The sequence below is a fragment of the Paramisgurnus dabryanus genome, chromosome 12 (assembly GCF_030506205.2).
Source record: "Paramisgurnus dabryanus chromosome 12, PD_genome_1.1, whole genome shotgun sequence".
NCBI classification, from domain to species: Eukaryota; Metazoa; Chordata; class Actinopteri; order Cypriniformes; family Cobitidae; genus Paramisgurnus; species Paramisgurnus dabryanus.
Window position 1 is genome coordinate 9,430,390 of NC_133348.1, and position 25,219 is coordinate 9,455,608.

General features: G+C 36.9%; 1 protein-coding gene across 1 annotated transcript in view; it reads right to left on the reverse strand.

Annotated features, from left to right (window-relative positions):
* Positions 1–415: 415 nt before the first annotated feature.
* Positions 416–25,219, reverse strand: part of LOC135738491 (MAM domain-containing glycosylphosphatidylinositol anchor protein 2-like) — a 111,119-nt gene continuing 86,315 nt past the window's right edge. Inside the window, exons 10-17 of the mRNA XM_065256576.1 lie at positions 18,260–18,408; positions 14,399–14,576; positions 9,880–9,900; positions 9,149–9,304; positions 7,349–7,510; positions 6,685–6,818; positions 6,319–6,418; positions 416–4,745 (exon numbers count right to left, since the gene is read on the reverse strand). Coding sequence (XP_065112648.1) covers positions 4,654–4,745; positions 6,319–6,418; positions 6,685–6,818; positions 7,349–7,510; positions 9,149–9,304; positions 9,880–9,900; positions 14,399–14,576; positions 18,260–18,408 — 992 coding nt within the window. The 3' untranslated portion in view covers positions 416–4,653. The remainder of the gene's footprint in view (positions 4,746–6,318; positions 6,419–6,684; positions 6,819–7,348; positions 7,511–9,148; positions 9,305–9,879; positions 9,901–14,398; positions 14,577–18,259; positions 18,409–25,219) is intronic.

Below are 25,219 nucleotides of genomic sequence, written 5' to 3' on the forward strand. Positions count from 1 at the left end.
ATGGTCCTGACATCCCCATATACTTGTCTTGTGTCTGTGTGGAGAGTCGCGTGCCTCGTGCTCTCCTGTCATCGGTCTTGACCCCACCCTCTTGTTTCCTTGTTAATTATTCATGATTGGTTAATTCCCCTCAGCTGTCAGTTATTGTTCCCTAGTTTAGTTTCCCCTGTTTAATGCCATTGTGTCTGATGTCTTGTGCTGGTTCATTGTGTATCATTTGAGACTGTCGCGTCGCAATCTGTCTGTCGTGTCGTCTCCATTGTTTGCCCTCATGTCATTGTTTGCCCCCTCAAGGGTATTCATGTTTTAATAAACGTCTTTAAGTTACGAGCTGTCTGCGCTTGGGTTCTCTAGAAATTCTAGTAATCTAGAAATACAAGCAGAAAGATTTAAAGACACTTTTGGGACACAAATGTAAAATAGCTTTCTTTATTTTTCATCCTTAGTTGCAAGAATGACACAAAATGGATGATAGTCCAAAGAAATACCAGTGAAATGATTGGCTATTAATCAGAGCAGAAGGATTGTACAGTAGAATAAATACAGACGATTTCACCAGAGAAGAAAACCTCATTCATTTTCAATGAGATTGATTTGAGTGACAGACCATTGAGTTTTGTATTTCTCAACCATCCTGGAGGAACACCAACACATTCACTTTATATTCAAACATTCATCAGCTCATTAGTAGAGACTCCAAGATGGGAAATAATGGGGTCGGATGTAAACCCCTCCAGGAACAGGGCTGAGAAACGCTGTAAATAATCCAGTGACTCCTGTAAAACTCAAGAAAAACTCTCAACTATAAACACTAGAATGACTGAATGAATGATAGAAACACAGATGGGTGTACAGGTTCAGTATGTTTGGTCAACACTTCATGTAGCTGCGTTTCCATTGCAGATTTGCCCATGACTGAAACAGTTTTTCCTCTCGTGAGGAAAAAGTTCACTGTAAAAAAAATTTGCTGCCTTCAATTTTTTGTTGAATCAACTCAGATTTACAAGTCATTTCAACTTACTATTATGTATCTAGAGATAAGTGTTATTAATATCTCATCCACCACAATTATTAATAACCAAAGGAGACATAAGAGTATTATTCAAACATTAATACCAAGAAAAACCCTTTACAAGCGGCAACGCATAAAGATGTTTCTTGGAGGTAATAGTAGATTATTTTAAATCAAAAGAGATGTAGGAGTGTTATCCAAACATTATTGGCGAGGAAAGCCTCTTAAAGTTAAGAGCAGACCTGTATTGAGGTGTTTCTGAGAGGTTCATACCGCGTCATCTTCAAATAATCATTGTGTGACTAACTTTCATCAGGTGACCTGAAAATGCGAATAAACTGTTTCCATTGTAGTTTTGTGAAATACATTTTCTGAATTGCCCTTAAAAAATCACCTCATGCGAGTTTTGTGATACATATGAGTTTTTGTGATATTGAAGTGTTTCCATTGGTCGTCAATGTGTGGAATCGAAAGGGTAATGGAAACGCAGCTACTGTTACTCCACCACGACCACATCGACTCCAGTCGGTCTCCATACGTCTGTCTGCATTATATCAATAATATAAATCACAGTAACAGTAAACTTCAGCATATTGTGTTGGGAAGATCACTGGAATTTGAGTCTCTTAAACCCATGAAGTTCTGATTGAATAGATTTAAATGTGCTGTGTGTGACTCATGAGTAAAGAACACAACACATACTGACTGATGCTGGATTAAGAAGTGAATGGGGACATAAGTGTAAATCAAGAGAATGAATTAAGATGAGAATAAGAAGTCTTGTATCAGTCATTCTACTCTGATTTACTGACACACAGTACACAATACAGTTCATACATGTGACCCGCTCCAGGTAAAGTACTGAAGATCAGCTTATAACTATAATAATGAAGAGCTGACTGCAGCTTTAAACCTCTGTTGTTTCAGTAAGAGACTTTTATTTTAGCCTTTTGAAATGAAATACTACATTATGATCGAGATGACCGTGTAATGCATGTTCCCATTAATAAAGCACCACTGAGGTACAAACCATTCACTGTTTTTGTGTTAATCCATAGAAGAAGAAGATAAGAGATCTCTGGACTCTTTCTAGACCCTGGGCCGTATCCGCTCCGGAGCTGCTGAGTCGTCTGCACATCTGCACTCCTAAAAATAAATGTGCTTCACCATGTTTGGTTGCTCAAAGAATCATTCAGTCAAAGATTCTTAGAAGAAATATTTATGTCATAGTTTTTTATAATCTTAATATGTTTAAACTTTTTTATATGGAACATTATTGAGCCAAAAATGGTCCTTTATGGCATCATGATCAGTGTTGGGTGTAACTAGTTACTAAGTAATTAGTTACTGTAATTTAATCAGTTTTTCTTGATAAAGTAAAGTAAGGGATTACTCAGTAATTTAATGACAGTAACTTCTGATTTAATTTAACTAAATCCTGTGTATGGACTGTAGATCAATGATATATAATACAATAGTGGATTTAACATCAACATTTAGGGGTTGTTTCCCGGACCAGACTAGTCCTAGACTAAAATAACTCATCTTAAACATATCTTAAAATACTTCAGTGCCCTTTGTTATGCCTCAAAATGCACACAAGTAATGTTTTTATTAAGACATGTTTGTTAAAACTATTTATATTTCCTAATTAATCTAAGGCCTAGTCCTGGCTTAAGCTAATCCCTGTCTGGTAAACCACCCCTTAACGTCTAAGGTTAAAATGCAGGTTTTTATGAATCCTTCCTTCTCACTTTAAATACTCTGGGGAGTTAAAATGAATAATGGTAACACTCACTTGGTTATTTGCAATAATATTACTGAGATATTGGCTGTTTATTAATACTTAATAAGCACACATTAATGCCTGATTCTGCAAAACCTTATTATACATCATCAATCCTAAAAAGTAGTTCATATTAGTTAATAGTGAGAATTGGACCCAAAAAAGTATCACCAAAATAATTGATGTACTTTACATGATTTATTTAAGCTGTTTCAAGCCAATTTTTGTATCATTTACTAAATATGATTTATTTATTAGTAGATAGTCATAAAATACTTTTTTGAGAGTAATCTAATTACATGATTGAAGATGTCATTAGTAACTACAGTAGTAACTTACCCAACACTGATAATGAAGCACATTTATTTTTAAGAGTGTGTCTGGTATAAATAATTTATTTATTACTTATTTCATACATAAGTGTGGATTTTTGTGTAACAAATGATATTCATTACATATCTGAAGATTACATAAAAAGTGATAAAGCAATGCAAATATAAGCGGCGAGAGATTTTTTAACTAAATGATGTTTGGATGAAACCCAGTCCAGCGTGTGATGTAAACTAAAGATGAACTTCATTTCTTCAGCTTTACATGGAAACGGTCACATATATGATTTAAAAGAAAAAAACTGCATTTAAATGTTGTGCTTCATTGATTTCTACATAGAAACCTGAATGAACAGATCTGCTTTACATATACAGCTGTACGATTACTGCCGTCCGGTTTTGATATTTTAACAATGCAAGGGAAACGACAAGAAAATCAGTCAAACATTTCAACAGAAATAAGAAGTAACGCGACACAGTTTGTCAAAACGTTTTCATAACACAACGTACGTAAATCTTTTCTTCATTATTTTTTGTTTCATTTACAACATCGTTTTTAAAAACCGTCTGTCGGAGCGTTCAGGTAGACGACACTGCAAAGTTTGTGTGTAAAAGCTGAAACACATTCAGGAGGATAGAGTAATAAAATAGTTTTATAATTATGAATATTAGTTGTTTGTTTTCTCTCATTGTTCAGTATTGTATGAAGGGTGAAGATGGCGACAGCAGGATTGAGTTTATAACTGCAGTTCTGTGTTGATCTCATCTCTGGATTTCAGGTCGGATGGAGCAGAAATCAGACATCGTCAAACATCCTCAATTCAGCGCTCGCTGTTTGTTGTGCCTTCTGTGTCCCAGCACTTATATATAAATGTGTATAAAATAGCCCATAGATGATGGTAGAAACATGAATGATCAGGCTCACAGATGGGGTTTTAACCTGAAGGCACTTCTTTTATAATGGCAGAGATTCTGAAGACAGAAGTGATGGAGTCATGGATCTTCTGCTGATGTGTGCACAGTGTCAGGCTGCTACTGATGTTGGGATATAAAGCAAAGTCTTACCAGAGTTGAAGCCAAAGTAAAACAACAGTAAAAACCAAAAGTAGATGATGATGATGATGATGTGAGGACGAGGAGAAGCTCTTGTGTACCAAAAGCATCAAGAGGATTCAATCGAAAACAAATAAGAGATTTGATGATGAAGCACAGGGAGGAAGGAATCATTGCTGTCTTTCTTGAATCTTTACAGTCAGATGGTGAATTTGTCATTGTGCTTTTCTGACTGTTCTCAGGTCAGTGTTTAAAGCCTCGCTCTCAGTAAATTGTTCTCCTGAGATCATCTTACCGAACGGTTTCATCAGAGAGAGAGACGTCAGCGAATCTTTATTACTTTTCTGTGTAGGTTTGTATTTGTGTCATGGATTTATTCCACGTGGAGCCGCGGCGTTCAGCAGTCTGAAAGCGTGAATCTTTGGTGATTAAATATTAAAAGATGCATTTCCAGGCTTTTCTCATGTGGTACGTCACCTCTGATGAAAGATAATACTAGTAAAAAACAGTGTGCCGCACAATGGCCATATACTGAAGACTTTGTGTGAAGCTTTTCCTCTGATAGCTGCAGAAGATAAAAGAGACAGATATGAGATTTAAGTGAATAACACCAGATTCCTCTTTCAGATATACGCTGTCATTAAAATATATCTATACTGTAGGGAGGAGCAGGGTACAACCTTTTTGACTTTGGCTCTATCATTAAAAAATATTTAAGTTAAGTGAATCCTTTTTTACACAATCAACACACACATCCCTGCTACAAATGAACACTTAAAGTTTGCTTGTGGTATCGACTGTAATCATACAATTACTCCAAAAGTGACAGGAGTGCAAACATTACCCCATAGATGGGGTTCATTGTAAAAAAATTGAAAACATTTTTGCTAGAAAACACAAGTAATTCAATCAATCTGTGTCTATGTCATGCGTCTGTTCTGTGTCTCCCTGTCTAGTGCTTTTATTTTGAAGTTCATATTTGTAGTCTTGAGTAGTTGTAGTCTTAAGTTCATTGGTCTGTGTGCTGATTGTTTCCCTATAGGTGTGTCTTGTTATCCTTAATTACTCTGTGTATTACGCCTCAGTGTTTGTTGAGTCGTTGAGTGTTATTATGAGTAGATGTCTGTGCCTTTTATGTTTGGGATTACCTTTTGGATTATGTCTGTTTAATACTGTATTAATTATATACAATAAACCACCCTGCACTTGAATCCGCTGCCTCTGCCTGCTTTAAACCACCATGCACCACCATCACAGTCTCCATACTAAAGGTGGATATTGTTGATAGATCTGTCTATAATAGATAGATATCCACACATTCATCCATCCATCATCCTTCATCTAACCATCCTTGTGTTATACATCAATGCATAGAAATAGATTTAATAATCCTAATAGTGAGTTATTTCCCCTGATATTGTATTAACAGTTATCATTTTGATGAATAGTATTTACATTGTTTTTATTTCATTATCATTGTATACTTGAGACTGTGTGACAACTAACCCCGCTGTGTTAAAATGTTTTCAATCCCAGCTATCAGTTACTAGGAGTTGATGACATGTTTCAAAATGCTGTTATGTTTTAGGTAACAAGACAGAGATTAAAAAAACATAAGATGAAGAAATTTACTTTCAAAACACTCTTTGTTCATTATCTTAACCAAAACACATCTTCTGACAGTAAGAGAAAAAGAGCAAAGCACAGATTGCTTGGCCGTGTAGATATTTGTAGAAATTAACCCTTTGTTAGTTTGTGCCCCGCCCACCCCATATATAAATGTATGAAGAGATTTCTATTCAGTATTATAGATATGTGGGGAGATCTGTTGGAATACTGTGAGTTAACTGAACAACACTGAACATCAAGAAAAATAAATTATAAAAAAGAGAGAGAGAGAGAGAGAGAGAGAGAGAGAGAGAGAGAGAGAGAGAGAGAGAGAGAGAGAGAGAGAGAGAGAGAGATCTCCAGTGGCAGATACTGAACACACAAACTCTGTATTTCTGTAATCCGCCATCATTTTTTATTTTTTCTCACTGTTTGTTCGAGTAATTACAAAGCTCTCCTGGACAAAATGTGGTTGCCATGTGCATGCAATTATGGGCTGGTTACCATGGAGATAGAGATTTAATACATACGATTGGATGGTGGGTCAGGACACTGCCCCTCCTCGAGAGTGACATCATCGATGGCTATGTCCCCTTCAATACCTGGACCACGAATGCCTTCAAATATGACCTGTGTGTTGAATCGAATCATTCGTCACAGTCAATACTGTATGTCATCATACATCACTCATTCTGTCTCATTATTACATCACTACAAATAAATCATGTGCTTTAGTTTTAAAGCGTCACGCATCAGATTCCTCACAGAGGTGAATCTATGAGACTTTATGTGTTTAAGAATAAATGTTACAGAACAATCAGTATCTAGACGGGCAACTCTTTTTATTTTACAGCCTACAGTACATGAGAATCTCTGTAGTGTATAAAACAACCGACCTGGAAAGAGGAAAGTGGATGAATGGTAATTTTGGCTTGTCTCCAGCGATCCCCTTGACTCCCACTGAGGGACCAAACCGGTCCGGTGTCTGAGCTCGACTGACCTTTCTGCTTCACAAAAGCATTCAATGTACCTGTGGGAAAAATTCATTAATCGCTTTAATCCAACAAAAGTGGGCTCTGATTGGATAATGAAGTGTGGGTGTGTCATCTGTCAGACTAAAGTGAGTGTGCAGTGCATTATGGGAGATTATCTATAACACCAGGATGAATCATTTCATTGTTTTCTGCACTTTAGTTGCTTTAAATAAAAGCCTCTGCTAAATACAAATGTATGCAATATGAGATCAGGAGGCAGAAGAGTTTTAATATTCATGACAGAACACAAATAAAGGCATCTATAGAGATCAATTTGACCACATCATGTGTCTGTAGTTTTTTAAAAGAAACTTTTCAGAATCTTCCTGTCATTTTATTTTCAGATTCTGATGTTGCTGGAGGCAAACAGCAAGTTAACACAATTTTACCATAAGAATAGAAATCTTAATGGATACTGTTAGCATGGTCTTACTGGTGAAATATATTTATATACTGACTGTCTTTTTTCTGACTATGCTCATATTCATATATTTAAATGTGTATTGAAGTACAGTATACAACTTACCAATGTGTTTACCATACATGTGGTAATAGAAAGTCAAGCAGTATTCTGGAGGATTGGTGATCCCGTGAGGATTTTTAGGGGCGATGTTGAACACAGGGCTCATGAGACGCGCAGTGTCGCCATCTTTTCGTGGTCTGGACGTCTCAATGTACATATAAAAACCTGACAATAATACAAAGAGAAAAAAACACGAGACATGCTGTGAGAGATCACACACACAATACACAACTATCACAACACACACACACAATCTATTAATAATACTAATAACTCAGTAACACTTCACTTTACACATGGGTAATAACTGGGTTATATATAAATGTAATTACATGACAATATTATTTTTATATCAAATATTACAAGTATAATTGCTGTGCAATATTCAGACAATAATAATGTAAATTGTGTTGATTTAAAGGTATAATAAAATGGTTGTGTGATTTGGGGAGATGTCGGTCTGTCTGTCTGTTTGTCTCTGTTTATCTATGCTGTAATGGATGTGAACATTGTATATGGCCATGATATCCATTTTCTCCAGTATTTCTTTGATGTCTTTCCTTATTTTTCATACTCTTTTACTAAAAATAAAAGATCAACCCAGTAACTTAGGTTTGGTAAACCATTCTCTGCAAGCATGTGAAAAAAATGCTCATGGAAATGTGGCTCCCCTTGTGATGTCAGAAGGGGATCTTATTATAATAATCCCGCCTCTTAATCTGTACTTTCCAATCACAGCAGCTTATTTGCATTTAAAGGACACATCCAAAAATGACAAATTTTTGCTCACACCTACATTAAACATGTTATTATAAATGATCTATATGATATTTTGAGCTTAAACTTCACATGTGTACCCTGGGGACACCAAAGATTTATTTGACTTCTTAAAAAAGTCTTGTGAAATGTCTCCTTTAACAGTTTTATCATATAGTCTATTTCACATAGCAGATGGTAATAACTCTGAAGGTGATTCTGTATTTTACGGTGTAGTTTCTATGAAATTATTTCGTAACAGATTACATTGTACATTTTACCATCTAACTACTACAATGACTTGGTTACTTTAATAAAAAAACAACAAACTAACAAACAAGCAGATACAGGAAACCTTCCCTGTGTTTTTATGCTATAACATTTAAAAGTAACCAAGATTTTTCTCTTTCATAGTACCATCAGACTGGTGTAATTACAGAAATATTACTGAACGGTTATTATTTAACACATATCCTACTTTATATATTTTTTGTCTTCTGATGTTGGGCAAAACTGAGACACACAGATGATGGATGGTCTATGGAGCGTGACATTGTTGAAATGATGTTTGTGAATTAAAGTTTGAATAAAACTCATCGTAGATCATTAAACTCTGGACGGTAATGAAACGTACGGCAGTCAGACGGCATTAAAGTCCATGTACAGAATTACACAAGCAGAGGACATTGAGGATAACCAATCGTCTGTCTGCGTCAGTACAGCAGGTCTGACTCTTCTTTACAAACACCACGGCCCGCTGGGTGAAGTATTGTCTCCGTTTGGGAACAGACAACCTCATTTGAAAAGGCAAATTTAATCTGAATGAAATTGCTCAGAGCGGTAATTGGAACTCGGTTGGATACGAACGTAATTTAAAATAAGTTTTGAAATCAACACGAGGATTAGAAGTTGCTCGGCTGCAAAATTTCCAAAGTTTTGATCCGATGAGACTCAGAAGTGTGTGAAGATAAACCTCTTATGAGGGAATGAGATGATTTTGTAATGGAGGTTGGTTTGTAAAAGGTGACGGGGGGATGAGAGACGTACCCTGTTTAGATCCGCTCCGGTCACCGCTGGGACCCGTGTTTGGAGTGTATTTAGTGTCACGGGTGGCTGCGCTGTGTCTCGTCCAATCAAAATCATCGCTCTTGTCCTGAGTAAACATACACATGGGCTCCTCTTCAAAGCTACAATGAAACTCTCCTGAGAGAAATAAAGAAATAATACAATATGTGTTACAACATTCAGTCCACATGTCTTGACTTTCTTTAAGAGACTTAACCACACAAAGATGAAACTTTTCAATCATGTGATCAACATTATGTCAGCAGCTCAGACTGAATGATGAGAAATAAAAGCTTCTTCAGTCTGATTTCTTAAACAACACTTTAGCAGCTCATGTGATTTAGTGTGAAGTCATTGAGATTCAGCAGGTGTTGTTTGGTGATAAATATTTATTGACTTTATTAAAATCTGGATGAGCGGAGAGCAGCGACCTTCGGATCCGAAGCCTCTGAAGTGTTTCCAGTGAAGTGTTTGGGATTTACGGCCGTCAGAGGACCGCTGGCTCTTGACTTCACACATTACAATTTAAATGGAGGAGATTCTCATGAGCACAAGACCAGACGGAGACAAACAAAACATCTGTGCTGCACGACATGTCTTTAAATATTAAGAGAGATCTCAGCAGAATAACACTAACTAACCAACAAACAGACAGACAGACAGGCAGACAAGACAGACAGACAGACAGGTAAACATATTATATAAATACTTACTTAGATGTGGATTAATAGGAGCTGTAATGAGAAGTAAAAACATTTATTAAAAACACTTTATCAATCCAGCATTTCATCATACAACATCATCATCTAATGTTACTCTCTCAGATGAATTAAATCATGAGAATTTCTTTAAAACAATGTGGGTGGGTCTTTATCAGTGTGACATCACATTAACAAGAGAATCAATAAAGTATATTTATTGAGACTGCTTTGGTTTAATGGGGATTAAACAATAAGGAGAGGGTTTATGTTTGTCATTGATGGATTGTGATCAGTACATTTATGAACAAACATAATAGATGCCCTTAAACAAACTGTACATGTTTCAGGACAACAAACTTCAGAACTCAAGGGGGCGCTACAGTTTCCATCAAAAGATAATAATCAGGTCAATAACAGTTATTAGTAATGATCACTATTAACACGTGGTACAGACTCAAATACAGTTGAATACAGTGTGTCAGCAGTTACAGTATATCACTTAAACCTCATTCACACAGACCTTTGGTCCCAGAAAATACCCCTAAAATTGGCAGACAAGCTTCTGTGTGAACGCAAACACGTACCCGTAAATCTTCTGGGATCGCTCCCGGAAAGAGGATCTAGTTACATTGCTGAAAGATACCCGGAAAGCCCTCAATGTGAATGAGACGCAGAAACAATGCCGTAAGGGGCGTGCCATAGTGAGGACGCGCGTGTCATGGCAACATAAAGTTATAGTTCAGCTCTATAAAACGAGGGGTTTACATGCAGATTAACATTCATGATGAGAAATGGACTGAAGCAGAGATCAGGGAGCTCGTCACTATCAGAGCTGAAGATCATTCAGCAACATTAAAGAATAAAGCGTCACACGCTCATATAGCTTAAAATAATGCCAGCGCATCATCACAAGAAGATATATCATTCAGCTCTTCAAAACGGGGGTTTTAAATGCACATTAACAATCACAATGGGAAATGTCTAAAAACTGGACTGAAGGGAACTCGTCAAATATCCAAATCATTCAGCAGCATACTAGAACGGTGCGTCACGTGCTCTTTTATAGTCTTATCATAAACAAAATGTGGTTTCTGGAAAGAAAAATAATGGATAAGCAAACTTCAGCTGCTGTGGAGAAAAAAAACCTATCAAGTGCAGGACTTTAGTGTCTTTCTGGGGTCTTTACGGTATGTGTGTGAACGCACGCACAGATTCCAGCAAATCACTGGAAGGGAATGATCCATAAATTTGATGACTTCAGACAAATCCCAGATGCATTTTCCATAATGTCTGTGAGAAAAGAGCTTTAGTATATCCCAAGATGATCATTTCATAATCATTTTATCTGTTAACTCTAAACATTACAATTCATTAAAACAAAAATGAATCTTCCTATCCAATCACAGCAGTTCATCTTACATGAGTCCATTCATAAACTCCTTGACGGTGTGATGACACATAAGTGACCGAATCTTTAAAAGAAACATGAATTCATTACCATTAGGGTCTGATGTAACTTTATGAAATATTGTCTTCCACATTATCATGTATGATGTAAAGATTCAACAAAAACACAAAGCATTAAACCCACAGTGACAGCAGACGCCTCAGCTTCATATAAAACATCTGAAAATAAAAACTGCTTCAAAACTCATCTTTAATTCAGAGAAGCTACAGCACAGCTGACATGATATTAATAACAGATGATTAATACAAAAACATTTAATCAATGACTAACAATATACTGATCAATGACTACATTTACAGTAAACAATACTGACATTTGATGGATTTGAAATACAGAAGTGTAAAATATAATCAGAGTGTTAATATCTGTTGTGTTTTTTGTTGTTGTTGGGTCTTAAAGGTGACATAGAATGATTGAACGGAGTATTTATCCTTGTTCTGTGATGTGACATGTAGACAAATTTTTTTTTGTTTGGGTCTGTAATGCCTTAGAAGCTTCCTAAAAACCTCTCTCAGATAGCTCTATTAGGGTGGTGGATTTTAAACAAGTGGTTTTGCACCTATTTGGCTCCCCCTACAGGCTTAACTTGCAATCTCATTACTGATTGGCTGACTTTGCTGCCACTCAAAAAATGTAGCCAATTATTTTAAAGTGGAGGGGCAGTTAGATGCCTGTGATGTCATAAGCATCAGTTTTTCAGATTGGGCCGTTTTCTGGCTGACATTTCTAAAAGAGGAATTTCTATGAGACTGAGATGTTTAGCATGTCTAGCACTTTTTGTATGTTTGTGAATGCAGGTAGACTACCATTATTCAACAAAGACAAGGTAAAAATGGTTTTTCATTCTCTGTCCCCTTTAACCATCAGTGATGTTTCTATCATTGATGTCGATCACATTGAATAGATGCTAACTGGGTTCCTGCTGAAGGAAAATCACAAATCAGCTCAGAGCATCTCATAGTAACCCTCATGACATGTGATATTTAAAAACACATTTTTAAATTAGATTCAGCCCAGCTTTGTGTAGACTTGAATGAGTGGTGTGATATCACAATAAGAGCTGATGTCCGACACAACAAAGGACGGATAACAATCAGATGATTTCAGATCTAAAGCTATAAGCTTTCAGATGAAGAATAAACACCAGACGCTGCAGACTTGATGTAAAGCTCGATTGAGTTCTTCTTTCATGCTGTGTACAAGCTTTACGGTTTGCTGACATTAATATTACAAAATAATAATCTTAAACAAACAAGATGACACAGTGACTTCCAACATGATCTCACAAATCTTTTCCTCATTTTTCCGTGGCATTCTCATGGATTGGCTACTCAAATTGTTTTTCCTATTTTCAAACCATTGTCGCTTCAGTTTAGGGTTAGATTTGGTGTTTGCGTTAATACGTCACTTTAACTATTGGTTTATACTATTTTTTCTGATGTATTCTTTTATATTTTCTAAACTTTAAACAATTGTCACCTGGTGTTGGGGTTAGAGTTGGGTAGGGATGTCATTTTATGTAAATCTAACCCTAAACCGAAGCGACAATGGTAAGAAAATAGGACAAAACAGTTGAGTAACCAATCCGTGAGAATGCCACGGAAAAAAAAGTCCATGGCAGGGCCACGAAAAAATATGGAGATCTGTGAGAATGCCACAAAAAAATGAGCAAAAAATTCTGTGACTATGCCACGGAAATTTGTGAGATCAGGTTGGTCACTTCATATATTCAGACAAACAAAAACTAAATTATTTGTACTAAATCAAATACATTCTGAACCAAATGTACTTCAAGTTATCATCTCTGAACTCTATTTCATCAGCTTAAAAACTTTGGGCCAGATTTACTAAATGGGCAAATTAGCACGAGAGCGCAATTCCAAAAAAGCAGCAATAGGAGTAGTAAAAACACAAACAACACAGACACAACAGCTGATTTCCATAATGACCATAACAATCTACTAAGAGCAGCATAAATGAGTTCAGGGTCACAACTAATCAGAGCTGATGAGGTGCTGGTGATCTACTAATACCTGATGAGCTTGAGTTCAGCACCACACAGCTAACAAAGCCATAATACACTGAAAGAAACTGGAGGACAAAAAATTATGTTTTAAAAAGTCTGGTATTGTGTGACTCCTCTTTAATTTCCTCCAGCAAATAAAAAATATCTTGGCAAGCAAAAGCAATATTTTTTAATAATATGTTCCTATGGCATTCCAAATAAACGGTTGCATGTTAAGAATCCTCCACACGCTCTCTGATCTCTGTGATTTCTCTCATATCAGCTACAATTGCAGCAAAATGATTTAAGAGATGCTTTGTTTTGGCTTTAAATGATGGCACAAATAGCAGTAATATCACACGCAGCGCCAAACATTAGTAAATCACATTGCGTGAAATCATTTAAATAATCTCCTCCAATTAATTTTGCATCTGAAAGGGAAACTCCTATTTTCAGTCTCAAAAATCACTACACCACACCTTTAACAGCGCTAATTATCCACTGCGCATCTTTAGTAAATCCAGACAGTTGTTATTTAACGGTTTGCCTAGGGCAAGCTGTAAGTAAATCTGGCCCTGTAAACCATGCAAACCTTCAGATCTCAATATTCACTGCAGGTTCCTACATAAAACAATATTGTCAGTGAATATATATGTATAGATTACATCAATATTACATCAATGTTCACGCTGTTTATTCATCTGCTTCACACAATACAGAAATGATTTTTAGTTGCATCATATAAACTCTTTCATTCGTTCTGTTTGATCCTCATGGGTTAAATTATTAATGATTATATGAAGCTCTCTGAAAACAATCCCACTTATTTTGTCCAACAAACATTCGAAAACCCTGAACTTAACAACCAGTTTATGGATTTCAACCCCCTTAAGTGTTATAAGTTAAGAGTTTATGTAATATAACTAGTGCAGTGTGAATCAAATCATTATCTTTAAGAGGAGACTCTTAAAAACACAGATGGTGAGATCAGATGGCAGATATCTCTTACATAGATTTCCTCATCGTAAGACTTTGTGTTTCTAAACTTTCACACTTACCACTATAAGTGACGATCCTGATAGTCGAGTCGCCCTCTCCGAACCGTGTGATGGGCGTCAATCGGACCACGTACGCCTCGGGTCTGATGAGCTCTGTTAGATTGTGTGTGATCAGTTCTCCTTTCTGAATGTTTCCATCCACAGGAATCTCCTGCTCCCACCATCTCTGCTGTCCGGTCTGAAGGAGAGAAACCATCAGCGGGTCACAGCATCTGTTAGGATCGCCACACACCTGTCACCGTGGATTCAAACCGCCTCATTTAATGAGACCGAGCGCTGAAATCAGTGACAGGACATCGACCTCCAGCTCCCTGACATTTCTACTGACAATACAGACAAGAAAGTCGATGGCGTGGACCCTCTGGCGTACAGCGGTGAAATAAACAGCGCGTTGAGAAATCATGCTGAGCACGCAGACAGACGTTTGTAAGTCAACTACCAATGTTAAGAGAGTAAACCAGCTTCTCGTTCATCCCAAACAGCACAACTCAGCTAAATGCAGCACAGTTGAAGTGTAATAAAACTTTATTTGCTCACACACAAGTGCGTCTCTATCTGTGGGAGTTTGTGATGTGATCTGTGAGAAGAGATCACATTAAGAGTTTTAATTGAAGTCGAAAGTTGCACAGTTATTGGCAGATAAGCGCTTCAGTTCGCTGAAGTCCAAGAGTCATTTGGAAAAGTGCCGTTTGGTTTTTGGGAACAGCTGCATTATTCAGTAACTGCGCTGCTCTGTGTCATTTACCATCATGCCAAATCCTGTTTACCTGACAGCTATTGGACTGAATCAGCTCAGAGTCTCATTAAGTGTCTTTAGTCAGGACCAGATGGTTTAGTTAAATGCCAAACCTTCACAAAACACAAGGACGCCTGTTTAAACAAACATTACTATCATGTGGGTAACACAGATCTAAACCTCACAAATCCCTTGAATTGTTTGCAGTCGAGGCAAATGAACTCAAATGAATCTTCTGTAACCTTTGTCAAGGGGTTTGAACTGAAGCTTCATTTTTAGCAGCAACCAAAGAAAATCATTGCTGTGTTGAGACGTCGGTATTAATTCAACAGCAGAGCTGAGGGGGAATAATAATGATTCAGAGGAACAGAGAGAAAGTAAAAATAACCTCACATCTCTTCACACATTGACTTCTGCTGAACGTGTTAAAGCATCATCCTCAACATCCAGAGCTCTGCTGACGCCTGTTTATTTATTTATGAACAATCTCAGTCTCAGTCAGTCTGTCTGTCTGTCTCTCCCTCAGTCTCTCTCTCTCTCTCTCTGGGAATGGCAACACATTGACATTATTTACCTGAAGCTGGCCAACATCATTAAAATTCATAACAACATCATAACATTTCATTTATAATGATGAGCTATGTGCATGAAATGTAAATGTTTCTTAAAGGGTCACTTCACCCAAAAATTATAATTTTATCATTACCTCTGTGTCGTTCTAAACCACCAAGACCTTCAATTGTCTTCGAAACTCATTTTTAGATATTTTTGATGAAAACCTCAAGGCTTTGTCTGTCCCATTGACTTCAGTTTGTTTCACAATCAAGCCCAGAAAAGAATTAAAGACATTGCCAAAAAGGTCCATGTGCCAGTCCGCCAGTAGTTCAATAATAATATTATGAAGCGACGAGAACACTTTTGTGTGAAAGAAACCAAACAAACGTTTTTATTTAACTATTTGTTCTCATTGGTTGTTCAGTGCACGTTTGTGAGCAGACTAAAGTGTATGCTACTGACGTCACCTGATGATGTAGTTGCAAACGTTTGTTTATTTTTTTCGCTTTTTTATTTAAGCCATTATGCAAACATTGTAAACAATACTTAAACAGCCCGTTTAACTGCAAAACCGTATAACTGTATATTCCCCTCCATTTTCCAGGTCTTGACTACCACAAAAGCCACACTTACTACATTTTAACAGTTTAACTAGCAAATACCTAAATGTGTTTATACAGTAGCAAGCTAGCTAGCCAGTAAATCAGATATCTAATGTAAGCTAGCACTATTATAATAACTATAATAATGTTTTATGCTTTTGTGTTACTCAATGAAAGAATCAATTAAAGTTACTTACAATTAAATAAGTCAAGAACTCATTTTTAAAACTTGTATTACCTTGCATGTCTATGGAGCCCTTAAGGGGACTTGGAGAAAAATTAAATAAAGCTTAGTTTCGCGTGCGCATGTGAAACTTTCTTTTGCGCACGTGAAACTAAACTTTAAAAAAAATTCTGCACATGAAGGTTTCACGTGAGCACATGAAACTAAACTTTAGATTTTTTTACTACAATGTCACCTTAGGGGCTCGGTACTACATCTGCTTATGACCCAACAAAATGTTTATTTATGTTGTATATGATATACTTTATACAAAAATTTCCCCAAATTTCCAAATAATTCCCATAAATTCCATAAATTCCTATAAATTTCTGTTAAGTTTCCAATTTGGAATATTTCCAAAATTCCCCAGAATAAGTTTCCATAAAAAGTTTCTGGAAATTTACAGAAAATGTTCCAGCCCTTGGCAACCCTACCAACGAATGATTGCATCAATGAAGTTCTGGATCTCAACAGATTTACACACATCACAAAAAGCACTTTCAAATAGGTAGATAGCTGAGAGATAGGACACACAGTATGAAAGCAATCATATCTATTAGCTGAGTAAAGCATGAGTGTAATCTCTTCAGTACACACTGATCATACATGCTTTTGGAAACACTTTACTAGATGTATTTATTAACATTAGTAAATGCATTAGCTATTATAACATTTATTATTCTTACATGCATTATTTATTAGCATTATTAATGTTAATTAATGTTAATACCGTTAGTACAGTTCATATTTGTTCATGGTGCATTAACTAATGTTAACAGTTACAAATTTTGATTTAAAAAATGTATTATTAAATGAAAATTAACATAAGAAAAATAAATGTAGAAGAAATATTGTTTATTGTTAGTTTATGTTAGCTAATGCAATAACTCATGTTAACAAAAACAATCTTATTGTAAAGTGTTACCATGATTTTATAATTGACACCTCAGTTGAATACAGCTTTAGAGCTTTGAGAAATGAAATACAGTACAGTACTGAATGAATAAATCTACTGACAGAAGACAGATGCCATCAGGATCCTGAGATCTGTCATTTATTATAATCTGTGTCAAATCCTCAATTTGTCTTAATCCAGCAACCCTGATAGAAAGCAGTAGATTAACTGAGAAACACAATATTTTAGTGTCACTTTCATGTGATTTTTAGCTCCATTGGAATGAAGCATTATGGGTAAAATGCTTTGTTCTGGATTGTCTGATGAATCTGTTTGTAAACGGCAGCTGTAAGCAGTAATCCACCATTAGTTAATCTAAAGAAAATCTGTCGATCAAACTGTCATGGTATAGCCTTGGTTAAGTTTGTTTGGCTTCTTGTTTTATTGTTTGCATCTGTTGTCTGTAATCATCATTATCATATATTGTCTTCACCTGTGTTCAATACAGTATTGTCAGATCTCGTGTCTGTTAAATTGGATGTATGTATATTGCTCATCATTGTTCCATTAAAGTTATATGTTTTATAATCCTCGTCGTCCTCATCTGTCTACACCAGCTCTCATGTTACACAAATAAATGTTTTATTCTTATCATTAAACAAATGTAATAAGGCTGTAATTTAATAAACACTGTTTCTATTTTAAATATCAATAAATTAATCCTCTGAAGAGTCATGCGTCTGTATGATTTAATGAATAAACAATAGAAAATCAATAAAACAAAGAGTAAAGTAAAGTTGCTTTTATCTATTCCTGTCCTTCTCCTGCACAGAAAAGAAGATAACTGTACCTGTCGTATTCCCAAGCGATACGCCATGACTCGGTCTACAGCATTAGGATTCATCTGTGTCCACTGCAGCTTATAGCCGTAAACACGCGGTCTGTTCTGCCATAGAGGACTGTACGTGTCATAGTAAAACTCCGGAGCGTAAGCTTTACCTGTAAAAAATAGAAAAAAGATTAAATTCAGGTTTATTTCTATAACGCCCTATAGTACTGTGCATTGATGCAAAGCAGCTTTACAGTGAATACTTACAAAACACAAAAGAAACACATTAGACATTCATCAACACTAAGGGCCAGATTTACTAAGCGCTTGAGCCAGCGTAAACCATCATTTTGGCGGTAAATAGCGATGTCGGAATTTACTAAAGACGCGCAGTGGATCATTAGCGCTGAAAAGGTGTGGTCTAGTTCTTTTTGCGACTGACCTGATTGCATATGCATTTCTAGGAGTTTCCCTTTCAGACGCAAACATTTTGGGAGGAGACTATTTAAATGATTCACGCAACGCGATTTACTAATGTTTGCGCATGTGTTATGTATGGCATTTGCGCGACTATTTAACGCCGAAAAAAAGCATGTCTTAAATCATTTTGCGCTCGAAATGGCTGCAATTGTTGTTGCTAGGAGGAGACATCGCAGAAATCAGAGACTGCATGGTAGAAGGGAGAGGATTTCCAGGATCATTTTACCAGATAAGTTCACGCGTCTCTCTGCCTTTATTTATCGGCCTGTATATCACATGCACCTGCAGGAGCATCATCTCTGCTTATTTGCAACCATGCGCTAATTTGCGCTGCTCTTAGTAGATTGGTTGGTCATTATGGAAATCAGCTGTTGCGCCTGTGTTATTTAATTAGCGCTTTTTTAGTAAATAACCCGCAGATATCACCACTCCCATCAGCGCATTTTTGGAATTGCGCTCATGCGCTAATTTGCCCTGTTTAGTAAATCTGGCCCTAATTCAATCTTAAAAAACACAAAAAAAACATTAATATCATTCCTAAACAGCAACAGTTAGCATACGACAACATTCCGTGAGAAAAATCACTGCTGTGTGTACATATAACTCACATACTGAACCGTTTATTATCTGTTAACATTACACATTCAAATAAGTCAACTACACATGATGTACATCCACGACCCAGAACTATTTAATAACAAAATAAAGAAGTTCATAAACATCTCAAGCAAACTGTTTTATCCTTAAAACCATTAAAAGCACTTGTAAACAGCTCAAGTGTTCTGCAGCAAATAACATGTTATTGTTTCAGCAGATTTACTGACTCAATGCTCAATTCTGGAAAAAGCTTAGAGAGAAAATTGCAATAGTAAACCTTGTTGAACAGCATGAGGCCAATGAACTGCACTAAATAAAATAACTAACTCTGTTCTACAGCTCCTTAACACCACTGGAGTATGTCTGAAGCATGAGGTGAATATAGGTGGAGTATGAGCGGAATATAGGTAGAATATGAGTGGAATATAGGTGGAGTATTATTTAAATATAGGTGGAATATAAGTAGAGTATGAGTGGAATAAAGGTGGAATATGAGTGGAATATAGGTGGAGTATTATTTAAATATAGGTGGAATATAAGTGGAGTATGGGTAGAATATGAGTGGAATATAGGTGGAATATAGGTGGAGTATTATTTAAATATAGGTGGAATATAAGTGGAGTATGGGTAGAATATGAGTGGAATATAGGTGGAATATAGGTGGAGTATTATTTAAATATAGGTGGAATATAAGTGGAGTATGGGTAGAATATGGGTAGAATATAGGTGGAGTATTATTTAAATATAGGTGGAATATAAGTAGAGTATGAGTGGAATAAAGGTGGAATATGAGTGGAATATAGGTGGAGTATTATTTAAATATAGGTGGAATATAAGTGGAGTATGGGTAGAATATGAGTGGAATATAGGTGGAATATAGGTGGAGTATTATTTAAATATAGGTGGAATATAAGTGGAGTATGGGTAGAATATGGGTAGAATATAGGTGGAGTATTATTTAAATATAGGTGGAATATAAGTAGAGTATGAGTGAAATATAGGTGGAATATGAGTGGAGTATGAATGGAATATAGGTGGAGTATAGTTGGAGTATGATCAGAATATAGTTGGAGTATGAGTGGTATATAGGTGGAATATGAGTGGAATATAGGCGGAGTAAAGTTGGAGTATGATCAGAATATAGGTGGAATATGAGTGGAATATAGGTGGAGTATTATTTAAATATAGGTGGAATATAAGTGGAGTATGAGTGGAATATAGGTGGCAGTATAGTTGGAGTATGAGCGGAATATAGGTGGAAAATGAGTGGAATATAGGTGGAGTATTATTTAAATATAGGTAGAATATGAGTGGAGTATGAGTATGCTTATAGATGTATATTCCACCCATAATCCACCTATACTTCAGCCATATTGTGTAAATGTGTTTTTTAGTCGAACAATGTAGAGAAAGTGATTAATTGTGTTGTCATCATCACATGTTTACTGACATATTATCATGTAATCTCAGAATGAAGATTCAATAGCGCATATCATTATCAACAATTCAACTTTAAATGAAAACCAATCTAGCGTTAAATTAAACTTACTTTAATAAGACAAACGCTAACAAAGCATATCAGACAAACATTTATTTACCAAACCGTCTATCTGGCTTTTAAAACAGATTTGGTCATATTGTTTTCAAATCACTTACAATAGAATACAGAGCTAAATTATTTAAGGATTTCTCAGTTAAGATGCCTTTATAGTTTTGTGTAGATCCTACAGCATAGCTATGTGTAGGCTGTGCGTAGCTTTGCATATAGCCTGATGTGCACCTCTTCAGAATTTTAACACACAGACCGCTGTGATTGGCCTGTTAGAGCTCCTTTTGTCAGGTCAAAAAAAATCTGTGTCGCATTTCTTCATAGGCAACCAAAGTCACTGTCTATTTACCTTCATCACTGTTGGTCTTTTCAAATCTCACACAACAAGCTACTACTAAAAATGTATGGTGGTGACTATAGTTAAACCATGGTTACTGTAGTAAAACCATGGTTTTGCCAATGGTAATACATTGTTTCTACAAAAAACATGGATCATTCCACCACACCACCAATATCAACTATATGTTTTAGCTTCACGTTAGGTTTGGATGTAAAACAACAGTTTTATGATCTACAGAAAGCAGCATCTGTATGTTTAAGAGACTCATTAAACCTTCAGCAAATCTGCAGAACAAGGGCAAGATTTCAGGGTTCATCAGATACTGGACGACTGAACGTCTCTGGAGAACAGAGAGCCGGTGAATCTGGCAACAAACCTCATGAGCAGATGGCAGAAAGAGCAGAGCTCTGGGGAAGAGATGATTTCTGAACCATTGGCACATTAACCATCAGACTGTCCACACAAACACATAGCTAGAGGCCAAAGAGCTCAATTCAACATGATTCTGATGCCCAGACCGCTTTATAACAATCACTGGGAGAAGATCCAGAAATTAAAAACACCACCGCCAAAATCCACTGGAAAAAACCCTGACATGTTGGGTTTCAAAGACAAAGCCAATCGACCCAAAATCTGACCACAGTCTCATTCAGAACGTCTTAAAAGACTGGAGAGGGAGAGAGAGAGAGAGAGAGAGAGAGAGAGAGAGAGAGAGAGAGAGACTAGGGTCCACAGTTTATCCAATCATATGTTCCTGACAGTATGTCACTCTGTCATTCACTTGAGAACTTCTTTACTTGGCCTCATCGGTCAGGAGGGAGATATAACATTGTATTGATATTTAGCTCATGATCATGTAATAATAATAGTGTTGATCTATATGAATAATTAAAAACTTAAATTGCTTCTCTGTAATCTGCAGTGCTGTTATATTCTCAGTTTCAAGAATGACGTTCAGTCTCCTGTTTCCAAGAAATATTAATATGATGAAGACAATAACAAAATAAAGTTAAACCTCACTTCAGTGACTTTTTACAGTTTAATGAGTTTTTCATTCATCCCAAACACACAAACATTAGTGATTTTCAGCTCTGTGCTTTCAGTCTACAGTAAACCCGTGATTTTAAATACAAACCAACATGACTAAGTTAATGTCTCAAAGTGTTTTTGTTTGTGTAGTTAAACAGTGAATTCTTCAGTGTTACTCAGTCAATGGCTATTTGAATAAACAATGTGAAATTAAAAAAAATCTGCAAAATGACCACAAATGTTAGAAATGTATTGCTGAAACACGTTACAAAGACTGTAAACTATGTAGTACTGGATTGCAGAGTTAGATCATTTAGCAGTTTCTCACCATTTCTTTGTTCAGGATTATTTGGGCGTGGCTAAAATGGTGACTTGATGATGCACTGGAGCCACCAAGCATTGCCCCTTGTGGATGGTCACGCTGACTGGACATTGTTTGGTTAGTCTGAAGAATTCATTGTTTGTAATATGGGCATCTGCTTGTCTAAATCCCAGCATGGTTTAATAGCACTTTCTTCCAAACACATCCAGTTCTCCCTTTAGAGCTTTTGTTACAAACCATGTCTCACAGCCATAAAGCAACACACACAGACAAGTTGCATTAAAGAGCTGAGTCCTGAATTTCATTGTTGGCTTGGGTGGTGGAGCGGTGAGCAGCTTCTTTAACTTGCTAAAGGCCACCCATGCAAGAGAGATGCAATTTTTGACATCTTTCTCCGTCTATATGATGTAGGATCCAGGATACTTGAATTTGTCTTTGATTTCAACATTCTTTCCATTTATTAGAAGATTTTGTTCATTGTCACTAGAAGCATTTATTTGCACTTCTCTTCATTAAATTCTAGTCCGACTGTGCCAGATGTTTGTTGTAGTTGGGGGAGCGGTTGTTGTGCCCTAGTGAGATCATTTTCCAAGAGTGTAATATCGTCGGGAACTGCTAAACCTTTAAGCTTCGTCAAATGGATGTCAAGCTGATTCCTCTGAAGTTGATTCCTCTGAAGCTGTAGGTTACCCTTCTTAGGCAGTTGGACGATCAAGCTCGACGTCCATTGTTTCGTTGCGCAACCATGCTCAAAAATGAGTTTATAGTTTATGCAATTCATTTACTATGAATTCTCCATTGTCTTTGAGGACTTCTGCAGTCATTGCATAATTGGGTCCTGGAGACTAGTTCCACTTAAGCTGTTGAAATGCTCTCACCACTTCCTATAGTGTTGGACTCGTTGTTGAAATAGCGATGTCTGGGCTTGGTTCAGGAAAGTTGGCTGTTTCCACCTTCGCTCTCTTGTTGTAGAAGAGTTTGAAGAAATACTTGCCCCAATCGCTGATGAGCTCAGCCTTTGAGTTTGATTGAGAGCCATCAAGCATTCAGACTTTGCTTGCTGCAGCATTTTGCTGCTTCTCTGAGATTTTGTAGATTTACAGTGTCCACATTGTGCAATGCTCGTGTTTTTGATTTGCCAGTTCAAGAGTTTCTAGTTGAGTGTTGAAATATGCCTCTTTGTCAGTTTCCAAACCTATCTTGACCCCTGACTGCTTGTTTCTCCACTGATCTCTCTATTCTCTTGTTTGAATGTGTTTGAAAATGTCCTTCGCCACTTCTTCTTCTTTAATGAGCAGCAAAGTTGAACTACTGACCCAGCTCGGCTGATTTGACTTCGGCCTTTTGCCCAGGACCTTTTCTGGGTGTTTTAGGTTTGACTCGTCTCCTCAAGAAGAGCAGCGAATTGATTGCGAAGTTCCAGGTCGAAATTCGCTTAGATGTTTGCGTCTTTCAGCTTGTCATTCTGAAAGGTGCACTATGCGATGGATGAGCTTCTTGCTGTTCTCAGCACCAGTTTGAATCTTGTGGTTTGATCCAATTGGGCAGGTGTTGTAAGCGCGACAGCTTTTGACTGACTTCCACCACTTGGTGTTGAAGAAAATGTGGTGTAGTTGAGCGAAGTCACCTTTTGGGCTCTTATATGCACGCAGTCTCATCGGTCGATTTCGGAACCAAGAGTTTGCTGTGCAAAAAGTTGAAATCTTGCACATGCTGATTAGTCCTTGACCTTTGTCGTTCGAGATTATGTGGTAGCTGAAGTTGCCTACCACTCTAGGATTGGTGTCGTGACTGTCCTTACCAATTCTTGCATTCACGTCACCGGCAAGAACTTTATCAGCTCGTCAAGATCGTCATAGAAAGTGTCCTTTGCTGAAGAACCTGATGTGTCCAACAGGGCATTTGAAACACAAAGCATATTTTAGGATTGCATTCTAAATGCATGGCAATTATAGGCTCTGATTTAGTGGTGACAAAGATGATCGACTGAGCGATTCTGGTGTTATATAGCAAGGATGATCCGTGGCTTTCCAGTGAATCTGTATGTGCCATCGTCCAGCTGCTGTATTTCTTATAGCCCACAGAGTCAGGTGTTTGAAGTTGGTGCTCTTGAAGTTTAATTAACTGTTCGCTTTATGATCTCATCTCTTTTGCTACAGATGGCGTTGGTTAGGTTTCTAATGTTGTAGGTAGCAACACTGAACTGCTTGATGTTGCCACTCTTCACTGATTTGATGTAACCAGTGGCGGGCAAAGTGGCCAACCTACCACCGCGGTACTTTTTTGACTGGGCGATGACTGTGCCAGCAGCCTTTGAATTGTGTTGTGGTTCCATATTGTATTCTTTGCTACGTTACTCCACAAATGTGACCAGTCACGGAAAGTAGGGACACAAGTCGGATCTTGGCATTTTGAGTTATTCACATATTCTGAAAGTGCAGTTTCTAAGCTTTCCAACGATGTGTGACACATGGAAATTTGATAAGATTTGGAGAAGTTGTGGCCATTTTCATTTTTGGGCGAACTATCCTTATTTAGTAGTCACGCTGTTCCCTTTGGGGGCGGAGGCGAAAACAAAAGCTTATACAGTATGTAAATATACACACAGACAATGACGCCCCCCCGCTGCACGCTTGAATCTCCGGAAAAACAAGCCTATTTTAA